The 26,850-nt window shown below is 39.0% G+C and overlaps 1 protein-coding gene across 1 annotated transcript in view; it reads left to right on the top strand.

Annotated features, from left to right (window-relative positions):
* The window catches only part of trabd2a (TraB domain containing 2A), a 56,772-nt gene extending 30,578 nt beyond the window's left edge, over positions 1–26,194 (top strand). Inside the window, exons 5-7 of the mRNA XM_069163087.1 lie at positions 18,445–18,535; positions 20,336–20,602; positions 24,659–26,194. Coding sequence (XP_069019188.1) covers positions 18,445–18,535; positions 20,336–20,602; positions 24,659–24,845 — 545 coding nt within the window. The 3' untranslated portion in view covers positions 24,846–26,194. The remainder of the gene's footprint in view (positions 1–18,444; positions 18,536–20,335; positions 20,603–24,658) is intronic.
* Positions 26,195–26,850: the final 656 nt, after the last annotated feature.

The following is a 26,850-nucleotide window of genomic DNA, read 5'->3' as shown; positions in this document are numbered from 1 at the left end:
AGACTTCAACTGGGCTTTGCCAAAGGAGACTGAAGATAGAAAAAGAGTTAAGCATAAAAGTCGAAGTGGCATTCATGTTTGTTTGGCATTACTGATGACAGTTAATGAGGTAAATATAAACATGAAAAAAAAAGTGCCTTGAAGATTATCAATAAGTGTTGTAAAAATCATAACTTAATTAAGCTGAGCGTCAGACCTAGGCTGCAAGAAAAAGTCATAGAACAAAAGAAACAGTATCAAAGAAAATATGATAAATGTGCTTTTTTTTTTTTTTATTGTCAGCTGTGTCTGTGGGAAAAATGTTTGTAGGTTAGGGGGTGGTGGTGGAAATTGTTTATGGAGAAAGCATTAATGGTCGACAGTCAAACACTGCCAAACCAGAGCTAACATTTCTACCCCCAAATGATTTTTCCTGTATTTACAACATGCACACGCACTCGCACGCACACACGCAGAGTTTTATACCCAGAAGCACAGATTTGCCTGAAACCATGTGCCACTTATTGAGATGAATTGACATGCCGATGCCAGAGCAATCAGCAAACTAGAAATTGGAACACATTATACGATGTGTAATGTAATTGTTTGTAAGTGCACATGCTGAATACAAATATTTACCACAAACGTAAATCAAGCAGTTTAACATTTGGTTGATAGCCGAGAATAGATTTTTATGAAATAATTAAAAATGCAAATAAACCTACAAAACATGAAACTAAACAGCAACGGAACTTTACTTGGTCCTAAAGTTAGCATTAACTTTGCCAGAGAGTGACATGTCCGACAAAGGATCGATAAAAATCCAGCATATCTGCTGTAAGCAGGACTTGTTCAAGTCATTGATTATGATTTGGCTGAACTTCTTACACTGGAGTGGAGACAAGGTCCTGCCAAATGTGTCTTTAACTTAAAAAAAAAAAAAAAAAAAAAAAAAAAAAAAAAAAAAAAAAAAAAGCTAATGGAATATAAAATAGACATGTTTGTAAAACAGTTAACTAACTGTTTGACTGAGAAATTGTTCAATTGCTTGTCTTCATTTTAAGAGGGAATGAGTCCTTGGTTAAAATGGTAAAAGCTCTCACCTCACAATAATACAAGATGTTAAAAGATCTTTCTGCTTTAATTTGTAACAATAATAATGAAGAAACTGCTCATTGAATGCAGGTGTTACATTAGGCTGCAGAACAGCAAAATCTTACAACTACTACTCAAGTGCTTTCATTCCAGTTTGAGTTCACGGATTCTCTTATTGAGTCTGCACTCAGATTTGTTTTTTCAGTGGTCAGGACAGAATAGTGGTAACAGTCAAACAAACAGTAGTGGTCACTGCTAAGTACTTCAGACTTCACATTCAGCCTCAGGGAAACACGCACACACACATTTATTACTCTGCACACTTGCGCCGTCATTCTTAAATTGTGTCTCCATCTCACTTTGTCGTCCAAAGACTTCTGCTGACTGATTTTTTACCTCAGAGAGGTTACAAATAAGAGGAAAGAGTAAATTGAAAGACCGGGAGATGATAAGAGTTACTTACAACAATATTGCATTTATGCAGCACACATCATGATGACCACCCAGTAATCTGCGTTGTTGTAAAAATAATTTTTCGAAGCAAACCATGACACATCTGCAGCACAAAGTTCGTCACCATGTCATGCGTAACTTTGAGTTAAATGTAACAAAAACAGGGTTATTAGGGAACCAGAAATGTTGCCTCAATCTTCGTTGTGACTGTGGGTTTGGAAAAGCTTTCAGTGATCTGCTTTATGTTTTCTGAGCAACATAAGTCCAAACCTTACTTACTGGCTGGAGTAGTATTTTTGACAGATAAAATTTGCCAGTTCTGACACTCTGTCACGAAGCATTTGTATCTCAGCAGGCCTGCAGTGATGTGAGACGAGTAATTTTAATCGAATATAAAGCAGTCGTAGAAATATGAAGTTTCTTTCCAGTTTTCCTGCTGCCCCGTCTTTCCATGCTTTTCGGTATTAGGGCATTGTCATGCCTTGCTTTACTTTACTGTACTGTAAGTAAATACCTCCGAGAAATTTGTCTTTCCCCCCCCATCTGTTTGTCTGAAATACCACACCCATCACTCAACGTAAATGATGATGTTGAAAAAGTGCCATATGTTCAGACAGACATATGGAAGCGGTTATTGCTCTGCTCCATAGGTACAGTAACCCAATCCATGTATACAATCTGAACCCTTGTTCCCTTTATAATCTCTGCCATACTCTGGCACTCCTGACTTAATAAAATGATGTGTTTACATATCGCTGAAGGCTGAGGGCTCCGTTTCTGCCTGCTCTTTATTTTTTTTATTTTATTTTTCCAGGCTGAACTTGAATGTAACCATGTTTTGGTCTCAGCCCGATGCTGCTTAGTACACCATGATTCTCCCCAAACTCCCCTCCAAAACCACAAATTTAAATATTTGCGGCAGTGTAATTGCCAGAGTGGTTGACAGGCTCTAACGGTTACTGTACTTTGAAATGTTTGACTCTCTTCACAGACAATTAAGGTTTGCCTTTGGATCTTTTGCTATTTAGCTGGGTAGGGCCCGCTAAAGTGAATACCCCCTCGGTTAGCGAGCTGTTTAGTGCGGTGGGTGGGTAGGCTGTAATAAATGGATGTCTTGGCACGTGAGCTGCGGCATGACAGAGGCTGACATGAACTCATAACTCACACGGAGCACCTTGACATGTCAGTGTGTGGGTAGCTCTACTGGAGCGGGGAAATAGTCACTTAATGGACTGTAGTTCTGTGTAGTTCAAGAGTCAGCACAGTCTGCAGACACAGTTATAATGGTAAAGACATAACATGACTTCATGAAAACTGCTTTTAGGTGTAGAATAGCCTTCGATCTGATCTGAAAATAAGAATATAGAAACAAAACAAAAGTAAAAAACCAGCAGGCTCCCATGTTTTCATTTACTGACTCATACTGTGCATCTCGGGCAAACCCTGACCTGGAACTACTGGTAGAAGTGAGATTTTAGACATACGTTGCAATACATTAAATAAATAAGAATTAAAAAAAATAAATACATTTACTGAGATGCTGTTATATTCTTAGTAAAATGTGGTAAAAGATACAAATCAACTTACCATGTTTACTTTCAAAGTTGCATGTCATGGCTTCCAGACATAATTTCACTTTGTGAATATACGGGTCTGGCCATTGGCTCCATTGAGGATTGTTTACAGTTGTTGCATCCTACTGGCCGTAGACCTCAGGTCAATGTTGAAACTATTGGAGCAGCCTTTAACCAATCAGCATTTACCAGAATTATGTGTGACGTGACAACAGACACCCTTCCCAAATTTGAGCTGAGTGCAATGCCATGTCAGTAAATGACTATTGCAGGCTTTTTTTCATCTTCTTTTTTTAAATTTTTTTTTATTAAACATTTTAAGCATTGCTTTTGCTCCAGTTTGAATTTCTCCATAGTTTCTAGCACTGCTACAACTGCTAGCAACTGCTGCTTCAACGTCATCATGCTTAGCCACTCCCACTGTTCACTGCTGGAATATCTCCCTCAGTGTAAACATCATATAGCTGTAATGAAGAGCTGGAACAAAATGTGTAACTATCATAATGCATCAGTGTAATTTTAAGAGAATTCCTTTATCTCATGCAATTGTATATAAACTTAGCTTTAACTACCCCTGTGTGGATGAAATGTGAGGCTCGCTATAGCTGATTGACTGAATATACCTATTTAAATTCTGTCCTGACTGTTCAGACTAAACCTTCCACGTGCCTGGCCCAAATCCCTCCTCTGTGTTTTCACACTATGAGCACTACGTCTGCCCTCTCATTTTTTTTTTCTTCTTCTTCCCCAGATGGTGTGAAAGTCGAAAAAATGTGGTGCTTTTTCACAGCACTCACCCTCATAAACAGCCAGTTTACAACTGTTTGGGGTAGTCGCTGACACGAGTACACACATGTCATCCAGCACCATTAAAATCCAGACCAGACCTACCACACACTGGGCAGGGAAGTGGGCAGGCAGGGGCGAACCGTCTGCCAAACCTGGATTATGTCCGGGATTTAGGTTTGAATGACACCTTTATGCTCAAACCTTTTTTTTTAAATTTTTTTTTTAGAGAAAAATGTTTTTTATTTTTTAGTGGTACGGCGTCTCGGATTTATTTCTACTGGAATAGAGAGGATTTAGTTTTTTATTGCATGTTATTTGTTGTTCTTCTTTTTGTAAATGTTTCACTATTACTACCACTTTTCGTTTACTATTCAGGTAGGTAACTGTCACTTAATAAGCACTCAAACTTCAGCAGGTTTATAATGTTTTTGAAGACTAGGTTCCCCAAAAAAAACAGCTGGCACTAGGTGTTAATTGTGATGCTCACTGGTGAAAACAGCAAGTGGAGTTTAACGCTACAAATTTGTAGGTGGCCAAACACACTTTGTGTAGGTACCTTGTCAGACAATCTGGTGTCACGCCAAAGTGTGTAATACACCCATCAGACCACTAGATGATCCTGCGTGAGTGTCATATTTTGGTGCCTTAGGTTTACGCACCAAAAAACAAATGGTTGAGTTTATGAAGAGATCATAGTTTGGGTTAGAATGAGTACCTTTATGTAAATTTATTTAAGTCGCATGAGCTATATACGTCATGCTGCATACGTAACTTGAAATAAATTCACCTTGACTTTTGCCTTCTCAGGGAGTTGAACATTTGTCTCCCAAGTGAGAGTCCTGTGTATGTATTGTCCAACCATGCCCGACTTTCTCATTCTTTGTACTTCATCACATGACCTCCTTCTTCAACACTGTGTGTAGTTCTCAGGCATAAGTGAGGCAAAAAGTGACACTGACACGGTATCCCCTAGTGGACTGACAGGTGTATTACAGGCTTCGGCGTGATACTGGGCTTTGTGGGAAATACAACAGAAGAGAAACTGCTGTATTTATTTACAGTGCAGCCAAACAAACCTATGCTGTGTTTTTTCTTCGGAAGTGACCATAATCTTAGTTTACATTTTTACGATCCTAAACACAACCCAGATAAACGTGAATAACACGGAACCAGTCGGATGTCAGGAGCATCTGTAATGTATCACCTGCCTCTTCTTAAAGGAGGATAAAAGGAAGATAAACCTGTCAGACACTTTTCATAACTAACTGTCTGTTAAGCTGCTGAGTGAAAAGCCCCTAAACATATACATTTTGTAGCACTCATCTGGTCAAAGGCCTCGCTCTCTGTACTTGAAAGACATATTTCATATAGCCCACACTCCTCTCTCAGTCATAGCAGTCAATGCTTGTCACAACAGCTTGCTGTGATTTATTGAAAGAGTTGAACTCCTCACCCCTGACCCCATTCAAACCCAGCAGTATTTCCTTATCCACCTGGAACAGGCTTTTTACGTGCGTGCCCAGGGGCTCAGCTTTCATTTGGACCAGAAATACCTCACTCCTATATGAAAGGGGAAGGAAAATTATACATTTAGCGAGCGAGCAGCAGTGTATCTATTGATGATTTTGAGTGGGAATTGTTGTGAAGTGGTTGTCCCTTTTCATTTCAGGGTGAAAACATAAAGGAGAGCAATTCACTACCCAGAGGGGATGAAGATATGAAGAGACAGAGGAAAACATGACTTGTGTGATTTGTGGCTTCCACTCTCTCCCTCTCTCGGTCACTCTCCCTCTCTGCTTCAGCGAAACTAAAAAGTATTCAATAACTCAGTTAGAGAGAGAGAGTTTTCTGCTTCACTGTATGAATGAGCCTGTGTTGTTGGCCATACACAAAGTGTGTACCATCACACAAGTAGAGCAGGATGCGAGGATGTCACAGAGGACTAGTTGGAGATTCTACTATCAAATTAGCTTCATTATATTTATACATCCAGACCTTATATTTAGCTTCATGGTGAGACCGAGAGTTCAGAAATATGAGCGTTTCTGGGCGTATATATAAACGGATATGAATGTTTTAAAAAGTTAAAAAAAACAACAACCCAACAACCTCGGCATAAGAGGATTTTCTATAGTTTTTCTGTCATTGTTTCTTGTAAGAGTTAATCATCTTGGCTGTTAAAGCCTTTGCAGAGAAGTCACTACTTTAATAACACATTTCATGCCAGCGGGCAAAAGACATTTTTATGGGGAAGAATGTTATTTATAGTTATTGTTAACGATTGCTAAAGTATCAAGAGTTTCACCTGTCCCAAATTTGAACCGAAAATAAAATGAAGGAAAAAGAAAGTTTTGTAAAAAATAAAAGTGCTGCCATTATCTTACTATCAATGCAACAGTAACTAAATAATATTCTGGATTCAATGCAAACAGGCTCCATTTTAATTACCTTGTGCTAAGATGACTTTTTGGCTTTTGTAAATTCTGTTTGGCATCATATGAGGTTTGGAGCAAATGAGACATTTTAATCAGAAAATCATAACGTTCCGTTTTCGTTAAGGCTGTTTTAGTTTGCTGCAGATGTAAAAATTGGCCTTGTTTTGCTGAAGTATTTGCAGGAAGGCAGGTGACCTAGAAAAATAAGCCCACGGTGCACTGTGGTTGTAGTTGGTGAGGGATAGAGAAAAGACCGATAAGGCCTACATTTTGTGAACACGAGGGTAATTTACAAAGAAAGAAGAAAATGTTGTCATAGTAACAAATTTTGGCAGAAAAAGGAAACAAAAAAAAAGACTGACAGTGCAGTAATAAGCGATAGCAAGACAGCTAGAAAGAGAGCCTGTGAAAATTTGCAGGACTCTTTCCTGTGAATCTGCTCTTAGTTATAATTTAGACTGAAATCACAGATGATACGCAGGCCTCATTGGACATCTATAAGATCTCGTGCCGATTACTCAAACTAGATACGCACTAAATTGCACTCCAGGCCACATGTTTGTGATGGACGCTCTGCGAGAGAACAACGATGATGTGGAATGCTGTTTAAGAAGTGAGAGGGCATGCAGCTCCCCTCGGTATCCTTTTTCTGGCCTGAGACAGTTGAAAGGCTGAGCAGAGACGCGCAGCAGGATCCACAGCTCGCAGAGGCTCGTGTGTGTTTCTTTTTTTAGAGGAAGCGGTTTTTGAGGCCACAGTATGTAACTGCAGGAACATTTTGGTAAGATTTGGATGAAAAAAGTAACACTGACACAGCTTCAGGACTCCTGCTGACTTAATGATCATGATCAGACCTTTGAGAGCACTGCGACTTGCTCTTGATCCAAAATGTTATATAACTGATTATGACATTTGGCGGACACTCTCCGTGTCTTACTCCAGTTTAATGCAGATCGTCTTTGAACAGTTTTTTTTGTTCCTCTTCCTTCAGAATAATAGAAACATATTTTAGTTTTAATACGCACAGCTTTTAACCCGTTGTCGGTCCCTCAGATTGTGAACAGACTTTTGAGAAAAGATAATAATAATAATAATGATACAAGTTTTTATAACATTGAAGAAACATTGTGTTTCTACTGGGCAGCATTCATAGTCATACATTTATTTGTAAGCAATTTAGTCTTGCCACCAAGAAATCTACTAAAGAAAAATTGTGATCCTTTCTTTTGTTTATTTCTTCATTGTGCTTTTATATAACCTTTGCATGTTGAAAAATATCGGTCCCATGCCTCACTGGCACAGAAAAAAATACTTTAGCAAACAGGAAAGATACAGAATGTGGATCAGTAATAGAGGCTGCACAACCATGGACATTCAAACACTGTCTAATGGCGCCTTACTTTCAAAAAGACACTGAATTGGATATGAAAAGTGCACAGGCGCTTTACTGGGGTATTTCCACTTCATGCTACTTTAAAGTTGGTGTAGGTGGACAGGTGGACAAGTTCTACCCCACCCCTCTTAAAACTGCTCATAAAATCTTCTTACAGTTTGCTTTTATCATTGAAATATTCCTTGAGACTGTATTTGTAAGAAAAATGAGACATTCCGTGGCGGGGACATTCAGAGCTGGCAGTGCGCTGCTTTATTTAGTCAGAGCTGCTCGCCTTTACAGAATTTTCTAACTTTGATCGCTCTTTCATACGACCACAGCGAACAAGCTGGTGTGTATTCAAGTGCCATAATTTCTTGGCAGAAGGAGCAAAAGTGAGGACTGCACCGAAAGAGAGTGTCGAGACTATTGCAGCCTGACAGATGTAATCCCTAACACGGCTCCAAAGTGCCGTGTGCCACCAAAATTTTTTCGAGTGTGGGTTTATTTAAAAAACAACCTCACACCACAGACCTCTTATGTGCCCTGCTTTTAATTTATTCTCAACATAAATTCAAAGCTGCAGTTTCTCGGCACAATCTCAAGAAAGCCAATTGCAGACACTTGAGCAGTTTTCTACACTAATGACAAACACGGTGAAACATTATTCATGGTAAAAGAAAACAACTAAAAAACAGCAAGACCAAGTAATTAAAATGCTAAATGTTTAATGATCCATCTTTTTCTTTTTCACAAGTGCATAGAGCGCTGCAGTAAATTATACACTTTACATGCAATTTTATTCATTAAGCCTGGTTTGTAAGCTAAACAAAACACCTCAACATCATTTCTGCCACACTCCCCTACAATACCATCCATAATACATTTCACTTCGATGCTTTTTCAGAGAGTATTAGTCTTAAACATTCGTGACTTTGATACTCTGAATATAATAAATTAGTGACGACAACCAACAAAGTGTCCTGATGTTAAAATTACAGATGAGGTGGAACATATTTCCGTCTGATTGACGTTTGATATCAGATTTTTATAGTTGAAGAGTTCACATCTTGCTCTCATTTCTTCAGATGTTTTCTGCATTTCCCAGACTCAGTTGTCCTGGTTTGGTTTTAGAAAATGAAACTCAGGAATAAAAAAGGTTGGAAAACCGGCAGGCCGGAATGATAGATTTTACACGGGCATCACATCCAGATAAATTCGACATAGTCTCATTTGTGTCTTTTAGTTCTAAAACTAGAAACAATACAGGATGTCCTTATCCCTAACTATCACAGTCGTTTGTTTTGCACGTCTGTTCCTTTTAAGTTTTTAAGTTAAAGCCAGTTCTTTTTCTGCTCTTTTTGTTTTTATTTCTGTCTTGAATTGTCTTGTTTTCTGTCTGCATCTACATCTGTCCTATGTCTGCTTCTTCCCCCTGTTGCTCCTTCAACATGCTGCATCTGTTTATGAAATGGTGCTCGGTATGGATTTTACAATGAAGGAGTGACCCATTGAATTTGGCCTCTTTCTGAACTGTGCGTCTCACTATGAATGAGAGATATTTTGGTGTTGGTTGAGATGTTAGCATTCTTTGGCTCTACTAAACAAAGGATTATTTCTTGGAACAAATGCGTGTTCAGCTTGCTGTTTTGTGCGATCCGTCCTGCTTATGTCTTTCAAATTGTCACAACCATATCGCAGCCATTTATCATCCCGTCGCTGGCATCTTCAAAACCACATGCTGGCGGATTTTGAATTGAAAATTGGCCCGATTTTCAGGAGAAGTTTTCAAGAATATCTAAAACAACATGTGGAAGATGAGTTGGTCAGTGGTTTCACCCTTAAACTGGACTTCTCTGGTTGTACGTTTCTTTTTATCCGTATACAGTTTAGTTTTTCAGAGGTACCATTACTTTTTGTTTTTAGATTCAGAGGAAGGTTATAAAGAGATGAAACCGATTGTAGCTCAAATGTAATGTGCTGTACATTTTAAGCGGGTTGCTCCAATAACAGAGTTTTTTTTTCTTAGGACCAAAGCTGAATTTGTGGCCTTGTATGCAGACTCATTTAACCAAACATATCTTGGTTTTGGCTACCGACTTTCTCCACCATGCTATTATATTTAGAGTATCCTGATCCTACAGGGGGTTTGGATCAGAATGACAACATACATTTGCAAGTAACATCATACTAAATTGATTCCAGGCAAAAAAAATTCACTTTTAAAGCATTTTTTTTCCTGCAGCCCATCCAGTGGTAAATAACTTTGGTGCCTGCAAGGATATATATTATATTAACATTAAGTGAGTCTCAACACCACAAGCTGGCTACGTCACATAAATTATGAAAGTTAAACAACATTAACTGCTGCTATGCAGTAATCAAATTGTGGTTAAGATGTCTTCATATTAAACACTCAGCACTTACCTTCAACCGCCGGGCAAGTGGTGCAGTAGTGGCTTCCACTGTTTTTGGTCCAGGGTGACCAAAACAACAATTTCGTTTTTTTATTGAAATATCTCTATGGATTATCATGGACGTTAATCCTTTGCAGACAATATATCCTAATGTCTTTTGGGATCCCCTAACTTTTCATCTAATGCCGCAATGAGGTTAACAGTTTTGTTTTTCACCATTGATTACATTGCTGTTAAATTTGTAAAGACACCAGTGTCCCCTCAGGATCAATAGTTATCATGTGATGACCAATTAACAATGTATTTAGTGACATCATGCCAACATTTTAATTTGAACAGCTCTTTTTAGTTGATGACCATAAACCTGCAAAGTGAATATTTTTCCCATCAGCTGCAGTTGTACTTTATTTTGTAGTGATTGCAAAGTGTTAATGCTACCATGCTGAACTAAGATGGTAAATATAGCATCAACTGAACATCAGAATGTTTGCATTGTCATGTTAGTCATCCAATACGTCACTGTGCCAAAGTGTTGCCTTCTACTTGAAGACAGTAACCAGTATTTCAGAGTGGATGATGTGCTTTCATGTGGAAATTCGTCCTCCTTTTTTAAATTTTTTTATTTTAATTTTGATTTAGTATTTACATGACTCTTTCATTTTTAATTATTGCAATTTTGTATTCCTTTTTGTCCTTAATTTTCTGTCTGGATGTTGCCTATGCATGACACTTGGGTTTCACAGTCAGCAAAAATATACATGCAGTACAAAATACTGTATAAACTGTTTTAGACATACTATATAAAATCTTTAAGAAGTTAGAAGTAGATTTAGATGCACGGAAGACAATTGCCAATAACAAAACTTGTTAGAGTCAGTTGACCTCAGCTTTGTTTTTTGTTTAACCTTTCTTACCTTAAAGTATTGAATATACATAGTGATGTTATTATTTTCACAGATATGTAATTTAGCACATATAGCTACATCTTAGAGACTCTTTAAGCCGTCTTTGGCTCCTTGGAAATAGTTGGCAGCGCTGTTCAGGAGAGACTCACAGAACTGTTAGCATGGCTGCACACTCATCGTCTGGTTTCCATCAAACGAAGAAAAAAAACATTAGCCATGAAGCCTGCTTTAAAATCAGTGAATCAAACCATAAATAACCTGGAGAAAATACAGTATGGTCGACTGTACGCTATGTACATCTTTATTTATCCTTACATTATTAAAGAATGATGAAGTGAAGACTGATCGACTGCATTACAATGCTACCACATGTAATTACACCTAACCAGCTCGACAGCATTTAATCATACCACCTCTGTTTTGAGACGATTTCCAACAGTCTCCTGTTCTTTTCAAACAAATTGCACCCGACTGATAATAGATGAGGATTAAATTCAACACAGGGAGGAATTGTCTGTCCGTCAAGGACATATAACTCTATGACTTAGCCAGGGATAAGTAAACGTGCTATGTCAGCACATCCTGCATTTCCAGATACTTGATATGTGCGGTAATATAGAGCTGGCATTGTTTGAAAACCACCGTGTGACTTTTATGCCAGCGGATAACTAGTGATTTTCCTGTTATTTGTCTTTGACGTGACTGTCACTTTCAGGGATAGCTGAGTCTCCGTGACAGCTGAAGACACTGAGGTTTTACTTGACTGTTAGCAGCTCGCCGAGCCAAAAGGGATATTTTCCAGAAAAGTCAGTTGGCCGGTTCGCACTTCCGATGTCCTAGAACTGTCAGATCTTCACATTCAGTCTAACATTCTGTTGTGCCGATAGTTTGAGAAGCTTAACTCTGTCTTTTCATAGCTCTCCTTATGTCTGTGTACTGTAATTTATGCATGATTGATGTTCCTAAAACCACTGTAGTCAAATATCTACACAAGAATAGAAATAAAAAAACAAATGCCCAAATGTGAGGTGTATTCAATCCAAACGATAGTGGCTATATGTCATGGGCAATAAAAGTGTCCTCCAGTGGAGAATCAAACCAAAACGATGCACACTAAACACTGGAAAAGACACCATACAACTTATTGTCACACTCCTCAATAAAAGGCTTCATTCAGTGCTCAGTGGTGGTGATTATGGGCTGCTGGGACCAGCTGACTAGCAGGGAACGTGTGTACATAAACAGCAAGAAAAGGCTGTATGGGGCAGAATGGCCTCAGTGCTGCCTATAGCGTTTGTTTATCCAACATGCTGTAATGTTATGAGAACTGCTGCTTAGGCCCAGGTTACAAGTTGTAATGTAAATATTGATGTGCATGGAAAAGGAACACTATTTAAGGCTTACCATATGTTCTAATAATTTGAGCCGCTGATTGTGGAGACTGGATGTCTTTTTAAGGACGAACACCGCTGTGGTTCTTGTGTGGTGTTCCTCTGACTGAGTGCAGGTACGCTCAGAGCGTGCAGAGGGTTTTTTTGTTTAAGAAAAATCTGTTTCAGATCTGTGTGTATTCCTTACTGTCCCATAGCTTCTAACTTTTATTTCCTATTTAGTACTGTCAACTTAAATAATAATCTGTGTGAGTGATAGCCAGGCAAATAAAACATCATGCCTAAACATTATAATAACTTCATTAATGAAATCCACCTTATTTCAACTTTACAACCAGGACTTCATAAACCACCAGATTTCATTCTCGCTCAACAATAAAAAAATGTTTTATCATTTCTCACCCTTTTTTATTGCAATTTTTTACAGACAATATCCCATCCTGGCACCTAAAGTATAGGTTCATTGCATGTCATATTCATTTAAAAACTTGATAACCTTTGAGTAATGGTGGTCTTGGTTGAGTATTGATTTGAGCAACTTGTCCCCCAAATATGACAATATGTTGTTTGTCCATGCCCTCTACAGTGAGACATGGTGTTTCCTGAACTGTTGCCCCCATTGGCAAAACAAAATGTTTTCACCTTTCACGAAAAATAAATTATGTGTAATGTTCATAGTTATGTTTTTATTAGTATATAAATATTCTGAAGCTAAGAATCATTGTGTTTTTGTTCCCTAAGAATGAGCCCTTCCTATATCGACATGAGCTCTTTTCTCTGGAGCGCTCCATGTTGCTTCGCCATGTTTCCAACGCAGTATCACGGCAAAGCGGAAATAGACATGTCGGTTCACTACTGCAGAATGTGAGATAGCTACACTCAGGACTGTGTAGGTGTGGAGTTACACGTTTTGCTGAAGTGGGCCGGGGTGTGTATTACAATGTCTTTATGTGTGAAACTTGCAAGCACGTAAATGTCACGTGACGAAGGATAATGTTACCATCGTACCGCAATGAAGGTCATGAAAGCAAGTATAAAAGCGACTATTACGCACTCGTAGGCGGTAGGAGGGTTGACCATTATTCAGGGACTGCCATACGAGATGAGGAAGTTTGAATCCTTTTTTGCGCTTTTTACGAGTTTCACGACCACCTTTGATTCTCACATGCCTGTAAGTGGAGGGCTATTCAGTCAGTTGCAAAAAAAAAAAAAATGAATGTAGTGTTTTATTCTTAAAACTACACATAGCCCGTGGACCTCGGCCTCTGGTGGCGAAGTGTTGGGATTGACACACCCAACCACACACTCCTATGTCCTCCCTACAACTCTGTGGCATTACTGTGTGTCCCACTTTATGAACAGAAATGATTTTTGCCAGTAAACCCAATCCAGGTCGCAACTGTTTCCTCCAAAATGTATTTGACCAAACAAACGAGCAGTCGATAAACAGTTTTAAGACACTGGACTGTACTTATTATTGGGAAAGACGGCTTTGAAATACTTTTTGTGTTGTATTTCATTCATTGTTAGACACTGTTGTGGATTGTTATAAAAAAGCTGACACTTGACAGAAAAGTGCAGTAAACTCAGTTTTATAACCATGACATGAGCTAATCTGTGACCCTCTAACTCAGCAGTCCATTCATGAATGAATACGACTGCATGTAGGGAGTTTGCTGTGAATAAGAGCTTTCAGGTCGTTCCCGGGTCTTTATCTTTACCATCTCCCCTCTTTCAGTGCCACTAAATAGACATACAGTGAACATATTGTGCATTGGTGTACATATTTTTGGCCCATTTCGTAGATTTAAAATGTATGAAATTGGCCTAAATAAATAATCGGAGGAAATAAATGTCAGATGTCACACATGTTACTGCAGAAGTGTGCTTCTAAAGCCATGGGTTGGGCTGTAATGTGGGCTGCAGGTCTGTTTCGAGTGAGAGCCTATAAATAAATATGACTACTACGGCCTACTTAGGGACCTTAAAGCAACACTGAAGTGGCAAGTTTTGAGAGTAAAACTCGAGTAACCTCCAAATCAAAATGTTTGAGTTGAGATTACACATCGTGGAAATGTCACAACGAGTAAAAAAATAAACATTTGCATTTGTTTATGGCTAGAATAAAAAGGCATGTTTCTATTTTGATCTGCTGAGGCAACCAATAACAAGAAAAACTACAAAGTCATGCGATGAAACGATCTGTGAAACCACCACGGCAGAAAAAGAACAATGCTACAATATTCATGGAAGCTACACAATATTAGCTGCTTCACAGCTATCCTGTGTGTTTTGTTTGTTGTAAGATGAAAACTGATATAACTGGTCTAAAACTCTTCTCTGTGACCACCAAATTGATATTCATGCTTGTTGTGTCAAAGTGTAAGGGACGATGGCTGCATAGCAGTTTTATCACCATTAAGGCTTTTCATAGTTTTGTGACAGTGTAGAATTTGACGGCACTGATATAACTTGAAAAACATCAAAACACCATCAGTTCTCTCCAGTGTTATCCAACAAGGAACTGGGACATACAGGATGGGCCTTTTTTTTAATATTTTTTTTTTTAACTCAAATGTCTCACAATACCCCAATAACTGCAGTGATATTTTTGTTTTTGTTTTAAATAATTCAACCGGGACAGAGGAAGAAGGTTCATCCCTTCTCTCCTCGGATAAACTATAAAATTAAAATCCTTTTATTGTCTTTTGTAATGTTGGGATACAAAAAGTCTTGACTTCAATCTCAAAGATTTGCATTTGAATAAAGTCTGTTAAAATGTCAAATCACAAGCGGTGTAACTGACTCCCTCTTCAAATAGTAACTTTCTTTCTTTGTGACAGAAACCTTGATTATTAGCACTATGCGAGAGTAACAGAGGAAGGCAGTTGTCACAAATCACATGGCATATTTAAACCTTAAAGTTGATGCCAGTTGCCAAAGGCTACGTCAGACATGGGGCCTAATTTGTGGAAAATGCAGACCTTCTAAAATATGATTTCTAAGTTCCTACTTTTTTTACTTCTTTCCACAACATCAATCACTTTTAATCAAAGATGTCTACATTTTGTTTTTGTTTGTAATTCCATGACTTTGGCACATGGGCAGGCGGCACATTTTCCCTTTTCTTGTATGAAACATGTTCTTGTTAAGCAGCATAGATGCTTGTAAAAATGGTCCTCATGTGACATGCTTGTAGCATCGTCCTCACTTTAGGGTCCACATTTCATATAAAGTACCCTTTTTAAAGTGTGTGAAATTGCTTTATTCTGAGACCAGTGGAGTAGTGTACCTTTCAAATGAAGGCAAGATAATATTAGGAAAAAAAAATCCACTTCCCAATTTGGTCACACCAAGTAAAACTTGCATGTTTAAAGATCTCGAAAGAAAAAGTTATAATTTCTTTCTTCTTAGTTTTAAGAATTGAAGCACAGAAATGTCACATTTGTTTCTTTATTTTTTTTGTTCGTTTTTTTGTGTATGTTTTTTTTTTTTTACAGGATTTAAAAAAAAAAAAAGTTTGTAGTCTCAAGAATAGAAAAGCAATTTATTATTTTTTTTTCAACTCTTCAAAGGCAGACCCGATCCCCCGAAACACACTGGCCTTTGGGGAGATGACAGAATTGATGGCTTACCTCCTTTGCATTTTCGTGTGTGTGTGTGTGTGTGTGTGTGTGTGTGTGTGTGTGTGTGTGTGTGTGTGTGTGTGTCGTGCGTGTGCGCGTGTGTGTGTGCACGCGCGCGTGTCTGTGCGTCCTTTTGAAGTTTTGAAGTCCGCCCACCTCTCTATGGCCCTACATTGTGCCGAACAGCTCCATTTGTCCCACCTTAATCCCCTGACGTAAACTTGCATAAATCACACTGAGTTGTTTCTAAACGTGGGCTGGCTCGAGAACTCCGTCTCTGTCTCTCTGTTTCGTTCTGGTTTCCAGCTCTAATGGAGAGTTTCTGGGGCTTCTGGATATTTATCTGACCTCCTGTATCGATAATGAGTACTGCTTAAAGTACAGATGTCTCGTTTACATGGCAACTGTGGTTCTTAACTCACCAGAGCCCCTAAAATGTTTAGAGAACCTAATTGTATAAATAGACCCGAACGTCAAGATATACGGAAACATAAGTTAACATTTTTCCATTCAAACACACCAGTGATATACTGAGATCTGACGAGTAGTTTGGGAATGAATGCTTTAAACAAAAACTATACACTTGTAATAAAAAAATAAATTATGGTGCCAAAACTTTTAAAACGGTACAGCTTGGTTTGAAAAAGTAATGATCCATTTAACTTGATTCTTTGTATATTTTTGAGTGTCTAAGAAGACAAAGTTTAGTCTGATTCACCAATAAAATTCATTTTAAAATTAGTTTTTAAATCACATTTGTCTGTGCCGGATCAAATGCTGACATTAACTTTTCCTTTAGTCCCTCCTGAGTCCTTTTTACTGTGGTTACTGCATATTGTGACACTGTTTTAACCAACCTTTAGCTCAAGTCATGGGGCAGCATCACAGCACCCACGGTGCATTTTAGGCTAACCTCTCTCCATCGATGGCTCTGGGCCAGATTAAAGTGCCGGGGCTCATTGTTTACACAGCTCTGTGGTGCCATGGCTGACAGGGCCCAAACAATGGGACCCTGCTCCCCTTTGTCAGAGTGAGAGGAAGAATGGAGACCTCTTGACATGGCAACCTGAAGCCTCAATGCCCCCACTTCACCTAGCTGAGAGGGTCACAGCAAGAGAGAGAGGGGGGGAAAAGGGAGAAGAGGGGAAGTTGGAGATAAGGAGGAATGGAGAGATGAAAATGGAAGGGGGAGAGAGGAGGTATAATATGAGGGGGGGTTGAAGAATGATTAAGGATAAATGAAGAGAGATAAAGAGAAATGAAAACAAAGGATATGCCGTGTAAAGAGAGAGGAAGAGGAGACATACGTTTAAAAGAGATGCAGAGAAAAATAGAGCTGCTCTAACACGCAACCGGAGTATAATAAGTCTTCAGATGACAAGAATGGGATCATAAATATGGTAAATATAATTTTATATATTTATACTCTATTAAATATGTAGAGAAATTGTAAGTTTTTTTTACCTCACTCGTAATATGAAGTGTTTGAGCGAGGATGTAACGAATAATAGAGTTGTTGCTTGCATTTCTACTGCCTGGACTGCCTTATGCTAAACCAGGCTAATGGCCTCTCAGCTTTATGTTGAACAGACTAAAGGCCTTTACACGCCACGGGGTGTGACGAATACGCAACATAACAATTTGAAATACTCACCTGCAAATATTTCACATCAAGTTTATTCCAGCAGCAGAGATAATTTGTGACAGCCTTCAAAAAGATTCATCTCAGTCTTCAGAAAACAATGATTGATTCAGCATCATCCAGGGATGAAGATCTTGGCTCAGCTGTTGTCGTTAGGACTTAACCTGATGTCTGTTCTGCTTTCGCACAATGTGATTGGCTGATGCCTTTATTCGCAGAGAAATTGACCTCCTTCTGAATAAAGAGTATTTTTTTTTCATGTAATATTTGCGCTCATGATCCAAAATATAGTTTGCAAAAATGTTTTGATGTGTGAATTAATCGCACAAAATAGCGCCCCCTATGTAAAGAAATGGTTGGGATTCCTTCATGATTTCATCTGTATCTTCACTCTGCTTGTGCTTTTCCAGGTTTTTCTCCAAGAAAAATCTTAACCAGTCATAATTAACTTGAAACTGCATCACTATCATCTGATACAAGGGCCTCTAGTTGCTTCCTGTGTGTGTGCATTTCCAACATAATACAAAAATGGACATGAACATTGTGAAATGATGCCCGCAGCCTGAGTTTAGTGTGCGTTTCTCATTGTGAGCTCTTCAATGGGCTCCTTCGGCTTTATTCCTGTATGACATTTTAATCTTGTGTGGCTTGATTCCTATATTTGTACTAAACAGTGCAGTAAAAGGAACATATTACATTTATTTTTTCTGAGCTTGCTTTAGCTCTAAAGTTGGGCGTCATCAAGTTTTCTTGTTCTTGGTGGCAGGTCACTTTCTTGGCAACAATACAGTCATTGATGTGCTTCACCGCCAGGGATACGAGGTGCAGCACACCCCTGCTGGGCAACCCATAAACAGGTAAATTCACCGTCGTTAAACACACACACACACACACACACACACACACACACACACACACACACACACAGATGCATCATCATCTAGCGAAACGTTTAATGGACTTGGTTTTTGTGACAAATTTAACAAAATATCTGTAACTTGCGCTATCCTCAAAAATCAACAGAATGTTTTTCTCAGAATTTGATTTTTATACAACTTTAAATTTGTTTCTATGTACAGGAAATGTATTAAATGGTTAAATCATGTTTCCAATAGCTACCAGATCTCCAACTAGCCACAAAAATTTTCATCTTGTAAAATGAATGCAATGCTGCGTGACCACCTTGTTAGCAGACACTACAAGAAGAAATATTTCCAAATCATGGATCTCATGTTTGGGTTATTCACTGACGTCTCTCATGCTTTAGGGTTTTTGTGTGTCTTTTGCTGTTTACACTTTATTGATCGTACTGCAGATAAATCTGACAAATCCCCCCTGCAGGCCACCTATGAAGCGGCGTTGAAAAGGTCGACTTAAGAAGGGTTCATATAGCTCCTGCTGTGAAGCATGTAGTGCAGTGTACCATGGCACACTGCCGGTGGCTATCTCAGCTCAAATCTGTGTTCTTGTTCCTGTATGCGAGTGAGTGGATGAGTGAATCAACTTTCACACACAAAACCGATGATGCGGGATGGTGAGCCTGAAGTGAGCCTGCATTTGACCTGATTGCTGTCATGGGTTAACACGGGGGCTGCAACTGTATGTCCATGCACAGCTGTTAAATTATACCCTTACAATATATTATGATATATATCATTAAATTATTATATTATCTATTTACATCAGAGTTGTGCAGGTGTGAGTGTATTTTCTGTCTTTGTGTGTGTGCACGTGTGCGTGCGTGTGTGTGTGTGTGTGTGTGTGTGGGTGTGGTGATTGTTAAAGATAGTTACTGATCTCAGAAGCAGAGAGTGTTTTCAATCAAAACGATGAGAGTTGGTTTTTCTCTCATACTTCCCATTCCAGACCTTTAATTTGTTTTTCCAGAACATCTTGAATATGTTCTCTATTAAACTGCATATTGCTTCTTGGATCATCCGCGGCCTCTTGTTCCTGCACTGCCGGAATTCTTCTTCTCTTCTCCTCTACTTAGCGTCATCCCCTCCTTTCCTTGCCTTAAACTTCACTCTGGCATGGTTGAATCAAATTTCAGGAAAGAAAAACTTTTCATTGGCACTTAAGTTTTTCACAAGGACATATCCAGGAAGCAATACAGCACAGAAGCTCTGGAATTAATATCAAATAACCACATACTGTTACATTTGCAAGATACTGGAACTGAAACGTGCTCCTTAATTAAGGACAATTATTATCGTTCAACGTTGCATCACACCAACGCGTGTCATATACCCGTCAGTCCACAGGACAATAGTGTTACATCCAGCCACCGCTGACCTCCTCCACACTCAGACTTTATCACTTTTTGTACTCCATCGCATGTACTTTGTACACCTCGTGAGGCAAAACATGACACTGACATGGCATGATACCAGGCTGAATAGTTAGTCAGGTTGGATTCAGTTACGGTGGATTCCAAAGGGAGTCACAGAAATAAAAGCAGCCAAAACATAACAAAACAACCATAACCCACCTAAATGTAATAATATTTTCTGCCGTTAACCTTTATTCAGTATGTAATACTCAATAATATGTATAATATAATATGGTAGATGTTAATGCTACATGCTCACACATCTTCTGCCTGTTTCCTTCTGAAACATTTCATCGTGCTGTGATGTGTATTGTGTATCTTACAGGAGATCCAGACCTGCCTCGCCAGAGTCAGAGGACCACCACGACGAGTCCCCTCTCCTGGAGCCTTTTCTCCACGAGCTCCCGCACAAGGAGGGGGATCAGGGGCATCCTCTGGAGGAGGATCTGTTACCCCACATGCTTCTGCCGCCGGATAGCCTGGAGCTGCTCGAGAAAGCAGAGAGAAAAATGCTGAAGAAAAAGAGGAGGAACAAGCAGAAGAAACAGCGGCACCGACATTTTAACGACCTCTGGGTTCGAATAGAAGAGAGGTAATTGAAAAATGGGAGTCCTGCTTCTGTACATATCAGTCATTAGTGACTCGAGTTGAAAGGCCAGAGGTGAGGACAAAAGGAAGTAAAAGAGTATAACAGTAAAAGCGCAGAGAAGAAAGATGGAGAGGATGTGAGAGGACAAATGACAAATGTGTAATGCAGACTCGTCTATAGAATAAAACTGACACTTCCTGGTGTGGTGCCGCAGGCTCAAACAGTCACCATATCACATCACCATGCTCCTAATGCAGTCTGCGCGCACACACACACACACACACACACACACACACACACACACACACACACACACACACACACACACACACACACACACACACACACACACACACACACTGTAGTGTGGTATTAGTCCAGACTAGTTCCTAACTGGTATAAGTGTCTTGGATGTAAAAATAGCAACCTGGGAATCCCTCCTAAAATCCGGCTTTGGTCTCACAGTAGCTCTAGGCAGGGACTAACCGGACAACAAAACAGGCTCACCTTTCAGACAGAAAAGAGCCCTCTGCACAAGGTGTGGTCTGCTGTGTTGAAACTTCTCTCAGTTCTGTTGTAACAGCAAAATGTTGTTTTCACAGACGTCATTGAGCTCTCGGGCAGGAAGCTAAATGGTTAATATAAAAACCCTCAATGCATCCGTTCTCCTGTTCAGATTTGGAGGCCATGTCAGCGCGCAGTTGTGAGAGTCTGTAGTCCATTACGAGGCCAACACATATAGTCCAACCGCATTCAATCACACCTATGGGTAATTTAGAGTTTCCAGTTTCACCTGACTTGCACAAATTTGGATTGTAGGAGAAAATTAAAGCAACCGAAGGGAGAACAAAGAGAACATGTAAACTTCACACAAAAAAGCCCTTGTTGCTGGGAGGGAAAAAAAAAAAAAATCATCCCTCACTTTCTCATGGTCTCTTGAGGAAAATTAAATTAACTGAGCAATTTGTGAAAACTGTCCTGAGGCAGTTCATATTAATATGGTAGAAAATGTCCCCTACAATATAAACATTTTCATTTATATTCCCAAAACAGGTAAATAAGTACAATCAGACAAGAAGATTTGGCTTCTTAGTTAAAGATAAATCAAATTAAATATTTGTATTATTTGTTTGTCTTTTCTATGTCTGATGAAGGAACATGTGTTTGCATGCTGAACTCAGCCCATGTGGCCCATAGAGCTTGTGTACTACGACTATCTGGTATTACCATTACACATATGGTGACCTGGACTGTTTATACAGGAGCATAAAATGCTACTGTTACACATGTCATTTGAAATTTCTAAGATGTCATCACATCTGAAATTCCCAGCTGTACTTCTCTTGTGGATCTATTTTTATCTCCTTCTGTGTTGATGTTACCTTTCTTCACTTTTCTTCTCCCTCTGTTAACACATTCAGCCTTAAATTCTCTTTATATTGGCTTCAATCCGCATACTAGAAGGCTCAGAGCATTGCGGTATTTGCAGTTTGCATGTTCACTTGCCTTCCCGTCAGCTGCTGCAGTTTTCTCCTGCAGTCCAAAGACGTGTGGGGAAGGTGAATCCAAACTGTGGGAATATACTTAGCTGCATGTTTTCACATGATAAGGAGCAGATCTGAATCTGTTTTCCTACATTGTCACATGACAAAATGTTTTTAATATCGTCATCTCTTTAAGATTGTTGATCAATTTAGAAACATTGTGGATAATATGGTCATTGATTTGTGGTCTCATTCACCCCAGAATGAACTTGTATTTTTCCATGTACAGTACGCACTATTCCAAATTACTGATGGAAATAAAATATCCAACCAGGTAGCGTCTGTTCATCCCGAGAACAGAGGGGGTTTGTGAACGTTTGTGTATGTTATGTCTGCAAGGCCACGTATTTTGATCGGAGAGGAAACAGACTGTTTGTGTGTGCATGTTACAAAATATGCTCGCTGCACGTCTTTGTATATTTTAATGTCTGAGAAGGTGGCGGTGTAAGAGAAGGCGAAGGCGGTCCAAAACACCGAGGTGACTGCAGTGCCGCAGGTCTCTGTTGTGTTTGATGCATGATTACACGGCAACGTGTCACACATGGTTTCCTTGCTCTTATTCAGACCCTCAAACTTAAATCAATTCATAACTTTCGTAAAAAACTCAAAACCTATTTCTGCATGTTTAAAAACCTGCTTCAGTTTACAGAAACTCTGAAAATATACATTTTACTTACAGGTATGCCTTATATATGTGCTATCTGCTTGGTCTAGAGTTATTATCCATATAAAAAAGTATTTTTGGCTCCAGCCGCAACTTGTAATTGGTCCAAAACTTTGAGCTGTCCATTGACTTGTTTTTACACTGCAAATGAACTGAACCATGGTTAAGTTTGATCTGAACTGAGACCACCTCTCTTGGTCTGACCAAATTCTGGTACTTTGGTCCAGACTGTGGTCCAAAGCGCCTCTCACCCCTGTTATTTTGATTCAGACCCAACTAGTAAGTCCAAAGGTCTTGACCAAACAAGGTAGGTGTGAAAGCACCTTTTGTTTTTCAGCAGACAGCCTGGTAGAGCTCGTCGCTGGTCTCTACACTGTGCACTGTTGCCTATTTGTAACACCATTGTGACAGACAAATGAGGACTGGTAATGGAAATTTTGGATACTTTTTTAAAAATTACGATAGAGGTGTTTTCGTATATCTCTCTTCATAAGCCCTTACAGAAAATAGTTTCCCATGTTTTCCGTATGGGAGACATATGATCACATGTATGATACATATTTACCACATGTTGCAACGTATGATAACTTGGGAATAATAGGTGGAAAGGTTTTCACATGGGATTCTACATGGGCTTCACACATTACACCATGAAAATGTTCCAAAACCACATTTCCTATGTGCAAAATACACGTTTCACATGCGCACAATCAGATGTAATCACATTTTTTGGGTTTTTGCACATGTGAAATTCATGTTTTTTTTTCTGAAAGGGAAAACATTATCTAGTAAAATGGAAACACTGCAGTATTTTCCTGGCCTGGACCCAGTGAAAACCACACTAACACCTCAGTTCCTCTCTCAAACTGAAGAGAAGAGAGAATTTAATTGCAGGTCTTCTTTAGGAAACAAGGAAAGACAAAAGGAGGACCAAAACCAAAAGAGTGGTCGGCAGAATATTTTTGAAGAGAAAGAACAGTTAAAAAAAAAACAGAGTAATAAATGGGAGTTGGTTTATAGCCATGAACTGATCAGAGTTGCACGGCTACGAGCTTTGTAAGAGAAATTTTCCTTTGTAGCCTTCATCCTCATTAATATTTCCATTGTTTACTTCCTGCACTCTGCATATTTTCTCTGCCAGTTGCGGACAATGTGGGGATGTAGAGAGCGAGCCCTGTTCTTCTGCTGATTATACTGTGATTTCCCCTTCAAACCCAGAGAATGGCACAGTGCTGATAGAGAACAAAATCTTTTGTGTTTAAAAGAAGTAAAGGAAAAGTCTGGAAATAATAAGGCATTACCCAGACTGCTGTAACTCAACGATATGAAGAGATTACACAAAGCTTGTTTGGACCCATTTTTTAAACATTAAATTGAAAACTAGGAACCAGTGTTTGCAATGAAATTACAGTCATTGTATAGTGATACTCACAACATGCATTCATAGTTCCTTTAAAGATCCTGAAATGTCTGAAATGTTTTTCTGTAACATTAGATTATCATGCCAATAAAAGCAACACTCAAATTTATTGTGAGGACTGAGTGGGTTATCACGTTTGACTGACAGTAGTCTGGCAACATAAACAAACAACCAATCAACTGATTTACATTTTGCTAAATCCTGATTGTAGTATTTTTATGGTTCAAGCCAGTGAAAGGACCGCAGACAAAGACACAAATACAGAAACCTCTCAAATACAAATTACAAGCTGCTCCAACAGAAAGTTGTTTCTTTATGTGGGACCTGTCATTTCCAACGAGAAACCCAAGTGGAAAATCAGTTTTTGGGGACTTTAATTGACAAATGTGATTTAAAATAAAAACATGGTTTTATTTGTCTTCTCTCCACAGTTCTATGGTGCAGTCCCCGCCTCCCCCATTGGTTCGCATCATCAACGGTTACATCACAGTGCAGCCGCCTCACAGAGCCCACAACCACTACAACTACCATCAGACACCTTCAGCGTCACCCATCTCCATGCCTTCATTGTTTTTGCTCATCTTACTCTGCGTATTTCTTATCATGATCCCACAGTAATGGACTGTGTTCCTCTGGTAGAGCATTTCTTGGGACTCCTGAATATAAACCCAAACATAAAGTGGTTTCACACGTGCTAATGTAAAGTCTGGTCTGATCGCACATTTTAAGACGTCGAGGAGGCCGCAAAAAAACATGGAAATATGAGCTGTAGCTGTCGGGGTAACAGTTGGATGTGAGGCTAGATAAAGTTGTTTCTGATGGGAAATCATGTCAATAGAAGATGTCTCTTACAAACTGAGGCCCAGATAAGCGTGTAAATTCATATAACGGGAGGTTTCTTGTTATTTTACGCACAGCAGGAAGGAAAAGTGACAGTTTAAAAAGAGGAAGTATTGTCAGACATCTCAGAGACATTACACAACAAGGCAGCTCCCTGATGGATTGCACTGCTCTAGCAGACACTCACTATTCAGCATTCAGCGCCTCAGAGAGTTTGACGTTTCACTGAAGTGACCGTTCAGCAAATAAAAACGAAAATATCATTAATACCATCCTGAATATCAAATACCTTCCACAAGTACAATTGGAACCATATGTCCTGTGCGTGCATGTGCATGTGCATGTGTGCGCGAGACAGACAAACAAAGTCTATCAGCTCTCAGACCCCTTGGGCGTGAAAACAGAGGTGACCTTAATTTATTCTTCCATTTTCGAAGAATCTCTTTAAGGTTGCATAAAAAAAAACCTACTGCGGTGGGAAAATTGTACATATTGTTTCTAAATATTATAGATGTATTTTAGATTATAAAAGAAAAATTAAAACGATCAGAAGCATTGTTGTTGTTTATATGAATATATAAATAGATATGCAGTATATTTTTGAAAGAAAATCAGGAACTAACCACCATAGTCCATGTCATGTGTCTCACTAAGAGGAACGTTTTGAAAGGAACAGATGATTGTATTGTACTTTATGTATCAGTGTTATCACCTGCTTTGCTGTGTGTGTGTTTGCTGAAAGAATCTGTGTGTGTGTGTGTGTGTGTGTGTGTGTGTGTGTGTGTGTGTGTGTGTGTGTGTTTCACATAGACGTCATTTCTTTAATTTATTTAACTACTGTAGTTTTGCTGTAGGCCATATGAAACATTCCCTATGGCTTTTTATTTTTCAATATACTTTTTTTCACCATGATGTCCAAGCTTTTTATTTTTTATTTTTGTCATTTGTCAAATGTCTTATAAGTATAATTTCAACTGCATTTGATGATAATAATGATTCAGTTATAAATGCATAGAGCTGTCTACCCAGGTAGACCACACTCGGCGAAATGCTTCGGTCTTGCATTTCATTTATGGCATGAGATGATTGTAATAGTATTACCATGACAACAATAAAGTATTTATGTAGATTCATATACAGTGAGTACCAAAATTATTGTTATAATTATTCTGCTTATTATTGTTCTAATAATAATCAACATGTGTTGCCTTTTAACGGTCTTTAAAGCTGCTGTAATCAATATTTATGCCTCTGTGATGGCAATAGCTATTTATATAGACCCAAATTCACTGCATGGATATGCGAGTCGCTCCCTAACACTCCTACTCACTGCATTTTGCTCCCTACTACTTCTTTCTGTTCTTCAATCATTTGTTACAAACTTTGATGTTTGCTCTCTGCTAAAGTTTCAGGTGTGTAAAACATAACCGTTGCATCTGGACCACTGCTCACAACAGCATGTGATTTTGAACAAGTGATGGAATTTGTGAACCCTCCTGCTGAGGGTCATACCTTCCTCCTTCTTCCTTGCTGGTGAATTTAACAGAGCATTTAGTAGCTAAATGGGCAGATTATTTTCTCGTGAGCTTGTGGAAACTAAATCAGAGATGAGTGAATATTAGACTAATGTTGACCACCTTTATTATGTCACAGGCAGGTTTAAGTCGTCTGGTTTCACAACAGTACGATCATGTGTTCTGGCTAACCTGAACCAAAGAGCGGGTGGGTATATACTCGCACACACGAACACATGCTGCCGCCCCCCCCACGCCCTTACCCAGGG

This window comes from Embiotoca jacksoni, unplaced genomic scaffold (genome assembly GCF_022577435.1).
Source record: "Embiotoca jacksoni isolate LCO1_2020_lvr unplaced genomic scaffold, fEmbJac1.0.p SCAF_10, whole genome shotgun sequence".
Classification (NCBI taxonomy): Eukaryota; Metazoa; Chordata; class Actinopteri; family Embiotocidae; genus Embiotoca; species Embiotoca jacksoni.
The sequence above is the reverse complement of the archived record's forward strand: the minus strand, read 5'-3'. Positions and strand labels throughout refer to the sequence as shown.